This window comes from Lacerta agilis, chromosome 2, assembly GCF_009819535.1.
Source record: "Lacerta agilis isolate rLacAgi1 chromosome 2, rLacAgi1.pri, whole genome shotgun sequence".
In the NCBI taxonomy this organism is placed as follows: domain Eukaryota; kingdom Metazoa; phylum Chordata; class Lepidosauria; order Squamata; family Lacertidae; genus Lacerta; species Lacerta agilis.
Genome location: NC_046313.1, coordinates 19,635,715 through 19,648,911, shown reverse-complemented (window position 1 = coordinate 19,648,911; position 13,197 = coordinate 19,635,715). Strand labels below are relative to the sequence as shown.

The following is a 13,197-nucleotide window of genomic DNA, read 5'->3' as shown; positions in this document are numbered from 1 at the left end:
AAACCAGAATCCTTTCTTTTGGGAATTATAGGGGAGGAAATCCCCAAAAAGGACATTACTTTCTTTTTGTATGCCACGACAGCAGCAAGACTACTAATTGCAAAGAACTGGAAGAACAAGGAGATAACAACACTGGAAGAATGGCAAATGAAAACGATAGACTTTATGGAACTTGCCGAGCTGACAGCGAGACTACATGATCAGAGGGAGGAAACGGTGCAAGAAGATTGGAAAAAAATTAAAATTTATTTGAAAAAATATTGTAATGTTTGAATCTTTTGAAACTCTAGGGAAGCAAATAGAGGTTTCTGGTACAAAATTGGGTAATTATGATTTTAAAAAATGATTAAAGGAAAATATAATGGATAATAAATTAATAGGTATTTAAATATGATAATGAATTTATGATTATGAAACTGCTAAAAGAAGAGCTGTAATGAAACCCAGGAAGGGGAGGTCGGGGGAAGTCCCCCTAAGATGTTAAAGGAAAAATGTGAAGTTGATATAAGAGTTGTCTGTGTTTTGCTTGTTTTTGTATTTGTGTTTTATGTTTTATATCTAATAAAATAAATAAAAATATTTTTTAAAAAAAGAAACACAGTTTACCTTCATGCTGGAGTGGTACTGGTACCTATTTATCTACCTGCACTTTTATGTGCTTTTGGTGGACAGGAGCTGGGAACAAACAACGGGAGCTCACCCCGTCACAGGGATTCAAACCGCCAACCTTCTGATCGGCAAGCCCTAGGCTCAGTGGTTTAGAGTCAGCGCCACCTACATCCCTAGAACAACCTACGTTGCATTATATATGATTGTAAGTTACCACAATAAGATTTAACATAGACGACATCATGGGATGTGCCTTCCTGACATTAGATGACACTGCAGATGTGTCAGACACAGTTACAGGTACAGTATAATCATTTAGCAGACGAGGATAGTTACACTAGCTCTGTGTCACATGCACAAGAAGATCATCTGAAGGGTTCAGAGTTATCGCAATATCTGAACAAATAAAATAAATAAAATAATTTTAAATAAAATTTATTTGTGGCTCAGTGGCATGTCTCAAATCATTTCTGAAATTAGCTTAAAAATATTTTCTTTTGCCCCATAAAATATGCATACATATCACATACAATTTTTGTTTTGTTTTCACGTGTAACTATCACATCTACTTGTTTTTATTTTGCAAAATTTATTGACCCCAAAATGTCAACATTTACAGAGTGTCAGAAACGGAATATGCAAGGAAAGTCAGAATACGCCTGGTCCCAAAGATGGCACGGTGTAAAACAAGAACTAGTTCAGCATCAGGGACAAATTCAGTATACACAATCTGTACCCATAGTAAAACAACGGGCATTTGAGAATATGGCCTATAAACTTGAGTTTTTAGGTGGTAGCTTTACGCATGAAAGGGTATGATTTTATATTTGTTTTATAGGGCAAGGATGCATTACTTAGAACATGGGCATACTTGGTGATGACTAGTTATTTAGTTTCATGTGTAATGATTTATGTTTCTGACCTATTCCATCTTGCTTTCAGGTGAGCAACTCAAGTAAGGGCTAGTTGACAAATGTATATTCATCACTTGATAACCTGAATGAGCGAAATCCTCACAGGCCCAACACCATAAAAGAACTATTGCATCGCCTCACATCACCTCTGATACAACACTTTCAATAGACTCATTTCATGTCTTTGTTTGGCTCCAAGTCATAAATTATCAATACGTTAACAACTCAGTCCTATATGTGTCCACCACTCATATCCACTCATAAGCTAGCACCATTGAGTTCAACGGGACCAACTCCCAGGTACGTGTTTGTGTGTTTGTTTGTGTGTGTGTGTGTGTGAAAATGCTTCACTGGGAGTCAGTCTCACATACAGTACCTCAGTGGGGCTTACTTCTGAGCAGACATGTTTAAGATTACATTGTCACTGATGATAAACCAAACCATCTGCATGTGTTTGAGAGACCTAGTTCTAAAATATCAATAGAACAAGGCCAGCAAAAGTAAAATTACACATATCCCTGGTTTTTAGTGCTCCATATTTAACATAATCCAGTTAAGGTTTTAAACTTTGCCCTCAAAATATACTGGTTCAAACTTTGTTGAGTCTCTCAGGAAAGGAAATCCTACAGTTGTGGAGCAGCCAAACAGAGGTGGTGGGAACAGCTTACCGTGCCTGTGATAATGATTTTGCACATCAACACAGAATTATTAAGTAGGCATTTTCAGTTGACCCTAGCTTGAGGGGTAGTGTTATAAGAAAAGAAGAGAGATTAGCTAAGGTATACAAGAGGGGATTCCAAGCAGCTTTGAGCGTTTTCAGGTCAAAATTCAGACCCTGAATTCCCCTCTTAAAGTACAGAAAGTCAATGCTGATATGTCCCTAAAACGACTGATTTCCATCCTCTACACACAATAACTCAGTTACTTTGCCATCCTTGTCCTCTCTAAAACTATAAAGTTTGATCACTCCCTAAAACATTATTTCCAGAGCAGCATCAATTGTTCATAACAGACTGTCGGTAAACAAGTTAGGATTTATGGTGTGATTAAAATTTATGGTTTTGGGTCAATCAAACAAGCGACAGTATTGAAACCCCTTTTAAGATTGCAAGCCCTTTTAAGATTGTGGCCACTTACAGAATGTCCTGGGGAGGTTGAAAACACACTCTATTCCAGCTACTCTATCCCCATTTCCACGTGGAGAAATGAAAAGCAGGTCTCGAGAGCTGCACGCTCAGCCACAGATGTCAGAAGATGCGACTGCGTTGAAAATCCGTTGCTCAACAACCTCGGAAGAGCAACTGGTAAATCTCAACTGACTCTTGCTAGTTTTGGAATGGTTGTGGAAACAGGCACGGCACGGTGTGTGATTTATTGTTGCTGAAACGCTGTGCAGTGCAGGAAGGGAACACGGCGCCTCTTTCCGTTAAGGTAGCACCAAAAAATAGAACATTGGTGGGGTGGGATTTTTTTTGGGGGGGGGAGGGCGGAATTGGAACCAAACGAGTTTAAACCTTGCAAGCTCCAGGCTCTCGCTCTCTGCAGTGCCAGGGAACTTCGCCTTGCCATGAGAGAAAAGTCAAGCTCAACTGCTCCAAACACCATACGCAAACACTGAGACGCGTCAAGAGTTAAATTGACTGGCAGCCCGATCCTCAAACCAGTTAAACAGGAGCCCTTGGATTTAAGCCGGCTTAGTCCTATTGAGTGAGAGCTAAGCCCTGGAGAGGCCCAGGAAGCAGAGAGGCGGGGGGGGGTATGCAATAGCCCAGGCGCCATCCTGCTCCGCCCTGGATTAAAAACCTCGGGATTTGAATTTTATTAAGGGGTGTGCAAGGGGGGGTGGGATTGTGTCTGCAGGGCTCGAGATCCTCAGGGGTCCGCGCGGAGGAAAGAGCTGTGGGGAGCGGTGAGTTTCAGGGGCATCTGGGCAAAGGGGGAAGAGCTGATGCGGCTGCAGGGGAGGGAGAAAAAAGGGGGGGGCGAATCAGGCGGAGCCGAAGAGCAAAATCCGGGTGCGGGGGAAAGAAGAGGGAGGGCTGATTCCTTTCCACGGATCTCTGCAGATCTGCGTGGAAATCTTTGGAGGAGCTAGGGGAGGGAGGGGACACACGCACACACTCGTCTCGCCTCTTCTTTGTGGAGTTGGGAAACGACGGCCTTGGTCTGTGCAAGCATGGGGGGGGGGGAGCCCGCTTCTGTGGGGCCTCCATGGAGCTGCTTCTCTCTTCTCTCTCCCTTTGTCCAGCGTCGAGCCGTCCTTCCCCCACCGGGCTGCACCGAGTCCCAGGCAGCCAGGCTTCATGGATGCCATGCCTTAAATGCAATGTTGCTGCTGCTGCTGCTACTACTAATAAAAAAGTGGGGAGGGAAGGCGGGGCGGGCGGGGGGGGGGGGAAGGGGAGCCATGGTGGGGTTAACTTAATTCCGTAAAAAAAAAAAAAGACAAAAGGAGACAATCCGGAGTTTTGTGTTTTGCTCGCTTGTTCGCCGAGTGGGAGTGAACGGAAGGAGCCTTCTTTCTGCTGAATGGTTGCATTCAGGGGAAACTCCCTCCAGCGGGAAAGGCAGGATTCCCCCAAACTGGGGTTTCTTCCACCAGATCCGCCCCCCCCCCCGCGCGCTTTGCTTACGGAACACCCCGTTCTTTAAGACTCCCCATTTCCAGCCACTCATTGAAGATCGGAGAAGAGTCCCATCAGACTTTGCTAGTTTAATTGGGGTGGGCGAGGAAGGGATAATAGGATCCATGCACACCCCATTCTCACGCACTTGTAGGGCAAGCTGCTTGCAAGACTTGAGGTGGAGAGTGGGTTTTGTTTTTGAATTGGGGAGGGGGAGCCCCAGTGGATCCGGCTGCCTGATGGTGGTGGGGAGGGCGAGCTCTGCAGAAACGTATTTAACTCCTGAGCCGATTAAGGAATCTGCATGCTGAGCCTGCTTTTGGTCCCTTAGACAATAACACCTCTGTTTTCCCCCTTCTGCTCTCTGCGTCTCATAAGAACTAAAAACAGCCGCCCTGCGACAGAAATAATTCAGGCAGCAGCACCCCATGATCCATGGATGGGAGAGGGATAAACTGTCTCAGCGCAGCCATCCAGGGAATTGGGTATATCTAATGTGACTCTTGGAGGCTGAGTGAAAACATTAAGAATGATTTCACCACATGTGTGTAGTTGTAATAAACTGGGTAGCAGAGATGGCCATCTGCGCATGAATTTGGCAGACACTTGATGCCATGTGTTGCTCCCAGAGAATAACATGTATTTTTTGTATATAAAAATAAATCCAACAGATTGTCTTATAACAATTAGTTAGCACATTCAAGCCTCTTTAAGAATTGATTTCCCAACATCAATGAACCAAATTCTGAAAGGAAGGGGGGGAGCGTCAAGTCTTATCAAAAGATTTCTGCTACCATATCATTTTTTACCCAAGTTTCCCCTTCAAAGACTCAGGCAGGCTGCAGACACACTATCCACTTAAAGCTCATTAGCAACAACACCCCAAACTCTGGGAACTGTAGTTTGTTAAGGATGCTGGAAATTGTCACTCTGTGAGGGGTAAAGCTTGTACCCTCCAACATTTCTCTGATAAAAATAAGGATGTCCTACCTCACACCCAAGTTAGGCTTCATATGAACCTGGAACAGTACACACCACAACTTCAGCCTTGAAATGTGTTTTAAGTGCCAGAATTCTGCTTAACCTGTGAAAGAATTATTAAATAATACCTGTGGGAATGCAGGAAGCTGCCTATTTGTCCACCTAGCCCAGTGTTGCCTGCTCTGACTGGCAGCAGCTCTCCAGGGTCTCAGGCAGAAGCAAGTTGTTCTCATGGCCTTGCTCCATCATCCTTTTATCGGGCAACTGAATCTGGGATCTTCCGCAAGCAAAATGCTCTGTGTCACTGAGCTGTGACAGAGCAGGGCTTTCAGGCATGGTGAGGGATGATGGAAGTTGCAGTCCAACAACACCTGGATGGCCCCTGATTTAGGCCGTCGGTTCTGCTATGCTCAAAATATCCTCCCCAACTGCCAGTCAGTTTGTCAAGAGAAACCACTGGTTGTTATTTTTCAGGCTAACTTCATATTGCAGGATTCTTTTAGGGCAAGGACAGATACAAACAGCACTAGGTACACTGTCCTAAGCAACTTGGAGGACAGGTGTGAGACACAATTGTTAATAATAATAATAATAATAATAATATGCCACCCATTTACTGAGTTGCTCCAGCCACTCTGGGCGGCTCCCAACAAAAAACAGTAAAAGCACAATACAATATCACACACAAAAACCTTTCCTGAACAGGACGACCTTCATGTGTCTTAAAAATCACATAGCTGTTTATCTGTTTGACATCTGCTGGGAGGGTGTTGCACTATCTAAAAGGGCCCACTGCCTCACTTCTTGCAATGAGGGAACCCCCAGATTAATTTTACTTATTATTTTTCTCTCTTTTTCCCTCAGGAACAAGCTCCAAGCATCTGAACAAGAACTCGGGCCTTGTCCGCGACCCTGCTGTTCAAACCGACAAGCACTGTCAGGAGGGTATTGTACACACCCGTAAGCACTAGATGCAGAAAACAGGAAAAAATAAATAAGAGTAGGAGAGGATTCCAAGTGTGAGAGTAGTCGAAGGGGTGGGCGGCTGAGAGGGTGGGGATAAATCTGTCTCCGGAAAGGTGAAATGGCTGAATAGTCGGGGGATGCGGCAGCCGTGGGTCTCCAGGTTCAGGAAAGGTTTGACAAGAAGACGAGGCCAGTAGCGAAAATGGAGAAACAGGGCCCGGCAGGCCCAAGGCCAGCAGAGAGCTTGGACGGAGCAGGAAGAGAGAGCTTTGCCATCCAGCCGGGAGCCATCCGGGAGTTACCTTGCTGGGCAGTGCCACGCCAGGAGGGCAGCATACCTCAGCACCTGCAAACCCAGTGGCAGGATTTCCTGAAGACGATGCAGTCCCCTCACACAAGATGGGGGAACCCGCCATTGCCAGAGCTGACCTCCTGGGACGACCTGGTTGCTTTCGAGAGGGTGTTTGGCGCCTGCCAATGGCCCAGAGCGGATGCTCTGACCCGGCTGGTGCCGGCCTTCAGCGCAGAAGCCCACCAGACGCTGAGCAGAGACAAGATAGACTACGGGAAGGTGAAGGCCGCCTTCCTGCAAGGGAACTCCACCGGCACGGAGATCCATCGCCAGCGTTTCCGGCAGTTCTGCTACCAAGAGGCTGAGGGGCCTCGGGAGGTTTGCGGCCGGCTGAGGGAGCTCTGCCACTGCTGGCTGGAGCCGGAGAGCCGTACGAAGGAGCAGATCGTGGAGCTGCTGATCCTCGAGCAGTTCCTGACCATCCTGCCTCAGGAAATCCAAAGTCAAGTCCGGGAACGAAACCCAGAGACCTGCGCCCAAGCAGTGGCCCTGGCGGAAGGCTTCATTCTGAGGCAGCAGGAAGGCGAGCAGCAGGAAGAACAGGTGAGGGTAGCAGCAAGGGCAGAAACAGGGTAAAAAGTGCATGCCAGTGGTCCTCTGGCCACACTTTTAGAATAAAAACTTGCTCGTGCCACACCAGATTTTTTACAGATTGGAAAACAGAAAGGATCTCCTAGCAGCGCTCAATATATAACATAGAACACAGCTATTATTATTCATTGAATTTATATACCATCCTATACCTGGGGGTCTCAGGGGGGTTCACTGAATAAAATCAAGATATAAAACCACAAAATACATATAAAAACAACAACCCGATAGCTTCTCCTCAAAAAAAAAAAAAAAACATTTGAAAAAGGCATAGGATGTCAATCAGATCAACCAAAGGCCTGGTTAAAAAGGAACGTTTTTGCCTGGTGTCTAAAGGTGTATAGTGAAGGAGCCAGGCAAACTTCCCTGGGGAGAGCATTCCACAGATGGGGAGCCACTGCAGAGAAGGCCTGTTCTCGTGTTGCCACCCTCTGGACCTCTTGAGGAGAAGGCACATGAAGATGATGATCTTTGTAAGATGATGGGACATCCAGAAAGTATAAAACAATGCAGTCACATAAGAACATGGATCATTCCCAAAATATAATTATAAATGAGCCTGTTACATATGTACCTTAAGTAGGTAAACTCAAAGAGAGGCATATGCTTGCACTATCGCTTGATGCTTTTGGAAAGATATCTGTGCATATACTGGAAAAAATATTTTGATACTATACTATGTACTACACTGAAATGTTTAAAAGTTTCTTAGATTGTCCTTGAATCTTCCCACCACACTTGCCAGCCTCTCTTGCCACAGCCTTTGAGAACCACTGTTTCTTTCTCTCTCCCCCTCTCTCTTTTTCTCTTTCTGCATGAAACCAAATGCCACTGTTGGGGTGTCATGTGGTTAGGGTTGTGGCTGCTGTCATGATGCGTTCCTGCACTTCAAAATCCACTGCTGCCCTACTGCATTTAACCCAGTCCCGTCCATCTGGACTGGCAGGAAGTTTCCTACCCCATTCTTCATGATCTCATACACAGCTTGCTTTTAACTCTGCTGTCCCAGGTCCATTGAACTTTCAATGCTGTTTCAGGGGCACGAGCCGTTCCGAGAGGTGGCTGTGGATTTTTCTGAAGCACAGAGAGCTCCGCTGGATGCCAGGCAGAGGCAGCTTAGCAGGGAGGTCAGGAAGCAAGATAACGGTGGCGCCTGCCTAGTGGGTAAGTGTATTCTCCAGAACTCCCTCTGGTACAATTGGTGTTGAGTCTTACATGCTTTTGGTGCCCACGGAAAATGTGCTTATTTGCCTAGGGTGGAATTCCATGTTCCTCTCTTCCATTCGTTCTGTCTGCATAATCACTTCAACTCTCCAGACAGAACAATACCCCCTTTCCTCCCCCCCCCCCATGCTGTTCTGCAGGTTCTCTGGACCCTCCCTAAGCCAATTTGGAGAGGGGGCGCATGGGGGAAAGGAGATTAGGCGACACCATGGCACAGGCGCAAGTCCTGCTGCTGATGGGGCTGGTTAGATGTATCCCACTCCTAGGGTGGATCTTCACTCATGGTTTATAATGTTAAGGAATCATTCATTCATTCATTCATTCCCTGCTGGGTTTCCCAAGCCACCCTGGGCAGCTTCCAGCAAAATATTAAAATACAATAATTCAACAAATATTAAAAGCTTCCCTAAACAGGGCGCCTTCAGAAGTCTTCTAAAAGTCAGATAGTTGTTTATTTCTTTGACATCTGGTGGGAGGGCGTTCCACAGGGCGGGTGCCACTACCGAGAAGGCCCTCTGCCTGGTTCCCTGTAACCTCATTTCTTGCAGTGAGGGAACCACCAGAAGGCCCTCAGAGCTGGACCTCAGTGTCCGGGCAGAACGATGGGGGTGGAGACGCTCCTACAGGTATACTGGGCCGAGGCCATTTAGGGCTTTAAAGGTCAGCACCAACACTTTGAATTGTGCCCAGGAACGTACTGGGAGCCAATGTAGGTCTTTCAGGACCGGTGTTATGTGGTCTTGGCGGAAGAGTTAAGGAATGGTTTTCATAACTTCGGAGGATACATTACATTCTACTTTTAACATTCATAATGTGTTATTAAAATGAGTGCTGCAGAGCAACGAGGAACCAGCAGTAGGGAAGCAGCATTTTTACAGAGAAAACAAGGAAAGGAACGTTTTTGATTTACAAGTATGCCCTGTGACGTTTTAGGACGATATATCTAATATCATTCTAATAACGTTGAAAAGGTCGGTATAGATCCAGCCCTAGTTTTTTTGGCCCCATCTTCCTCCCACCTTTGTAATGGCCCACGGCCCAACATTGTCATTTGCCTCCTCACCCTCCAGGCACCACCAACACAGCCAGCAGAACTGAGGAGCAATTTGAACATCAGGGATCGAGGAGGGAGGAAGCAGAGGAAGAGGCGGCAGCGCCCGCAGCCCCCGAGGGAACCCAAAGGAAAGAGAAATCGCACCTCTGCATCGAATGTGGCAAGAGCTTCACCCGACCCTCGGACCTGGCCAAGCACTTGAACGTCCACACAGGAGAAAAGCCCTACCTGTGCGTCGAGTGCGGGAAGAGCTTCAGCCAGCTCTCGCACCTTACGAGACACCAGAAAATCCACTCGGGAGAGAAGCCCCACATCTGCTCCGAGTGCGGAGACACCTTCAGCCAGCGGGCGTACCTTGTCAGCCACCAGAGAAGCCATTCGGGAGAGCAGCCCTACCGCTGCCTACTGCCAGAAATGCTTCAGCCACCAGTCGGCCCTGAAGATCCACGAGCGCAACCACATGGGGCAGAAGCCCTACGCCTGCGCCGACTGCGGAAAACGCTTCGTCTCCTCTTCCTCCCTCACCACCCACAGGAGGATCCACACGGGGGAGAAGCCCCACGCCTGCAGCGTGTGGGAAGAGGTTCATCCAGCACTCGAACCTCGTCTCCCACCAGCGAACGCACTCGGGGGAGAAGCCCTTCTCTTGCAAAGTGTGCGGCCGGAGGTTCGCCTACCCTTCCGACCTCACCAGGCACCAAAAGATCCACACGGGAGAGAAGCCCTACCCGTGCGACGAGTGCGAGAGGCGGTTCACCAGGCTCTCGGACCTGATTACGCACCAGCGGATCCACACGGGGGAGAAGCCCTACCGCTGCCTGGAGTGCGGGCGGAGGTTCAGGCAGAGGGGGGTGCTGGTGAAACACCAGAAGTGCCATTCAAAAGAGAACCCGAGAGGAGGCGAGTTGGCGGAGTCTCCACCCGGCAGCGAATTCAGACTCCGCGAGATCAAGCAAGAGAAAGAAGAACTGGAGAGCCTGGCAGAGTCCGGTTTGATCCCCTCTCCCAGCTCCTGATGTTCATCATCACTCTCTCAACGCTGTCGCTGCACCAGAGGGAGCAAAGATCTCGTAGGCTACCCAGAGGGGTTTTCACTGTGCTTTTCTTTATTTTTTTAGTTAAAATAGTTCCCCTTCTTTTGGTGCTGGCTAAAACTGGTCCCGAGAGCAGCTATGCATTGCCGTCCGCCGCTTGGCCTGTTAACGGATGTTGGAAACCGGGGTGGAGTGTGTGCATTTTGTGGATGGAGAGAAAGGACACAAGGACTCCGGCTCACCCTCTCCCGCTTCACACGGCTGAATTGCCTGCTGTCATGGTGGCCTTTGGAAGAAGCGGAGGCGAGGCGGCACGCTCTGTGCGTACAGCAGTTGAGATACACCTCTCCAAAGTCGCTGGCCTGTCCGTGTTTTGGCTGGATGCGAAAGGAACGACAGGAAAATAGGATTTCCTCTCTGTTACCTCGAGGGAGAAGCTGGATGCAGTTGTCTACTTTGCACGTCTCCAAAGCATAGATGGGACAATGGCATCTTCAACGCCAGACATTGTTGCAGGGCTGGACTGGAAGTGAATGCAGCTGCCAAGGAAAAAATGAAGCCAGGGGCTGGGGAAAGGAGTCAGGACACCATAAGACCAATGGTTGTGGGGGGCGGGAAGTGTATGTGTGAGGTGCACAGCAATAATAATGGCACAGACAGGTAAGCTTCCTTGCATTGGAGCAATGGTGGCTCCATCTTCTCCACATCTCTAGGCATTTGTGCAAAACCCAATGGGCCGTCAAATAAGACAGGACTGCCAACAGTCACCTGCTTTTCATTCCTGCTCTTGCCACACACCCCTCCCCCTGATCACACCCAGACAATATGATCTGGTCCTGCTCAGTTAATGATATAATAAGTTGCTTAAAAAAAACAAAACTTTGGTCATTGGTAATGCCCAGTCTGGCTGGCCACAGCTCCTCAAGCTCTCAGACAGGAGTCATTCTCAAACTTGCTACCTGAAATCGCAGATGGTAGGGATTGAACCCAGGACTTTATTCCACGCAAGTCATGGGGCTCTGCCACCGATTTATGGGCTCTGAGCTCTGCTGGCTACAGATTAGACCCGAGACCCCCTTAAAAAAAAAAAATGCCCTGTGGCAAACAGGCAGCAGTCCCAGATCAATTGCCAAAATCTATTGTTTTAATTGATTTTGTATAAGCCACTTTGGGCGCCTCTTTGGCTGTAGAGCGGTGTACAAATGCTCTAAATAAATACAAATAAAATATACGCATTGCCCTCTGCTACCCGGCTCATTAGCAGATCGGCAAATCTGAAGTAGGCAACAGATTAATATATACCTCCCCATCTCAGTGTTATAGAAGGAGAAGGAATGCATGGGGCTGTACACTGGAGGAGAGGGGCAGGGCCTGCAATAACTGAACTTGGCTTGTGAACACTGAGATTCTGGAGCAAACAGAGCAATAGGATTTGCTTGGCTTCTGTTCATTCACCCTGAAGCTTTAAATTTGGAGATTCGGTGATGGGGAAAGTGTGTCCTGAGAAATTGAAGGCCTCAGAGCCCCACCAGGAGAAAAAGTTAGCAACCTGCTTTATTCAAGTGGTTGGCCTCTTAAAACTATTCTTATTAGCATCACCATTTGAATGGAACTATTTGGGTTTCTCCCGAGAGCAGGATAGAGATTAGGTTAGAGTAACTGTTTGTTGTTCCAAAGCTGCAAGGTATTTTTAGAATGAATTCACCCAAAACCTCGGAATGGAATCGGCAAAAATATGTATGTTAAAAGAACTTTAGGCAGGGACTGTGTGTACTTTATGATTCTGCAGAGGTTTGGGAATAAACATGTGGTGGGCCTCACCTTTTAATTTGAAAGGTTTTTGACTTTTGTAGTTGAGAAAATAAGCTTGAAAAGTATGCAGATAGGAGGGAGAGCTCTGAGCCAAATGCGTAGTCACCAGGAGACAAATAACTGGTGCCTTAAGAGAACAATCCGAACCGTGTCTACTCAGGAGTAAATCCTACTGAATTCAATTGGACTTACTCCTAGGTAAGTGGGTTTAGGATTGCAACCTACTCTCCCCATGGTTGAACAAGCAGAACAGTGAAAATGTATGCCAGTTTATGTTTTCTTGGCATGGGAGTTGGGTTTCCCCAGTACAGTTCCCACAGCCCTACTTTTATGGAACTTCTGATATTTAGAAACACTTTCAAATGCGGATGATTTTAATAAATAGAATCCTAAAAAATTACTCCGACCCATTTTTAAAACATTGAGTTTGTGCTCACGCATGGCAGTTGTAAATCGTGTGTCTCACTCATATTCGGCATCTTGGGAACCTCTGCTCCTTTTTTCGGTGTCCCAAGGCACTGACATATAAATAGTTTGAAGTGTTTGGATTTAAAAAAAAAAAACCCACCATTCCAGTCAAGAATGTTTTTACAGCTTCTTTCTTCATTAATTAGATAGTAGCGCTCTTCATGAATAAGAAGTCAGTGTTAGGGATGTAACTGATTACTTCCAGGGATCTTCTTCCTCAACGCTAGTGCATCACATAGGGAACCTGTGGCCTTGACCTAATTGAACATGACTGGAGAGAAGGAATAAAAGATAAAAGGTGGGAAGCAGAGAGAGAGAGAGAGATTCTTCCTTTGATGCATTGGTTTCTATTATTAAAACGTTAAGTTTGCTCAGTTCTGAGAATTTGATTGTTTGCCCTGTCTTGGGCATTCAAGAACAGACTCACAAGAGGGTGGGCAGCCATGGAAGCGCCCCCCAGCTATAAGATGGAGAGTTCACAGAAAGGGATAGCTTGAAAGGCTTTTTGCCCAGTCTTAACAGGATACTTGATTTAAAGAATTTGGTATACAGTGGTACCTCGGGTTAC

General features: G+C 46.9%; 1 protein-coding gene across 1 annotated transcript; it reads left to right on the top strand.

Moving 5' to 3' along the window:
* Window positions 1–3,143: 3,143 nt before the first annotated feature.
* LOC117040815 (zinc finger protein 397-like) lies at window positions 3,144–12,557 on the top strand. Its single transcript, XM_033138841.1, is given in 5 exon segments — window positions 3,144–3,432; window positions 5,993–6,989; window positions 8,075–8,201; window positions 9,332–9,880; window positions 9,883–12,557. Coding segments are annotated over 4 exon segments (1,818 nt in total). The 5' UTR covers window positions 3,144–3,432; window positions 5,993–6,296; the 3' UTR covers window positions 10,332–12,557.
* Window positions 12,558–13,197: the final 640 nt, after the last annotated feature.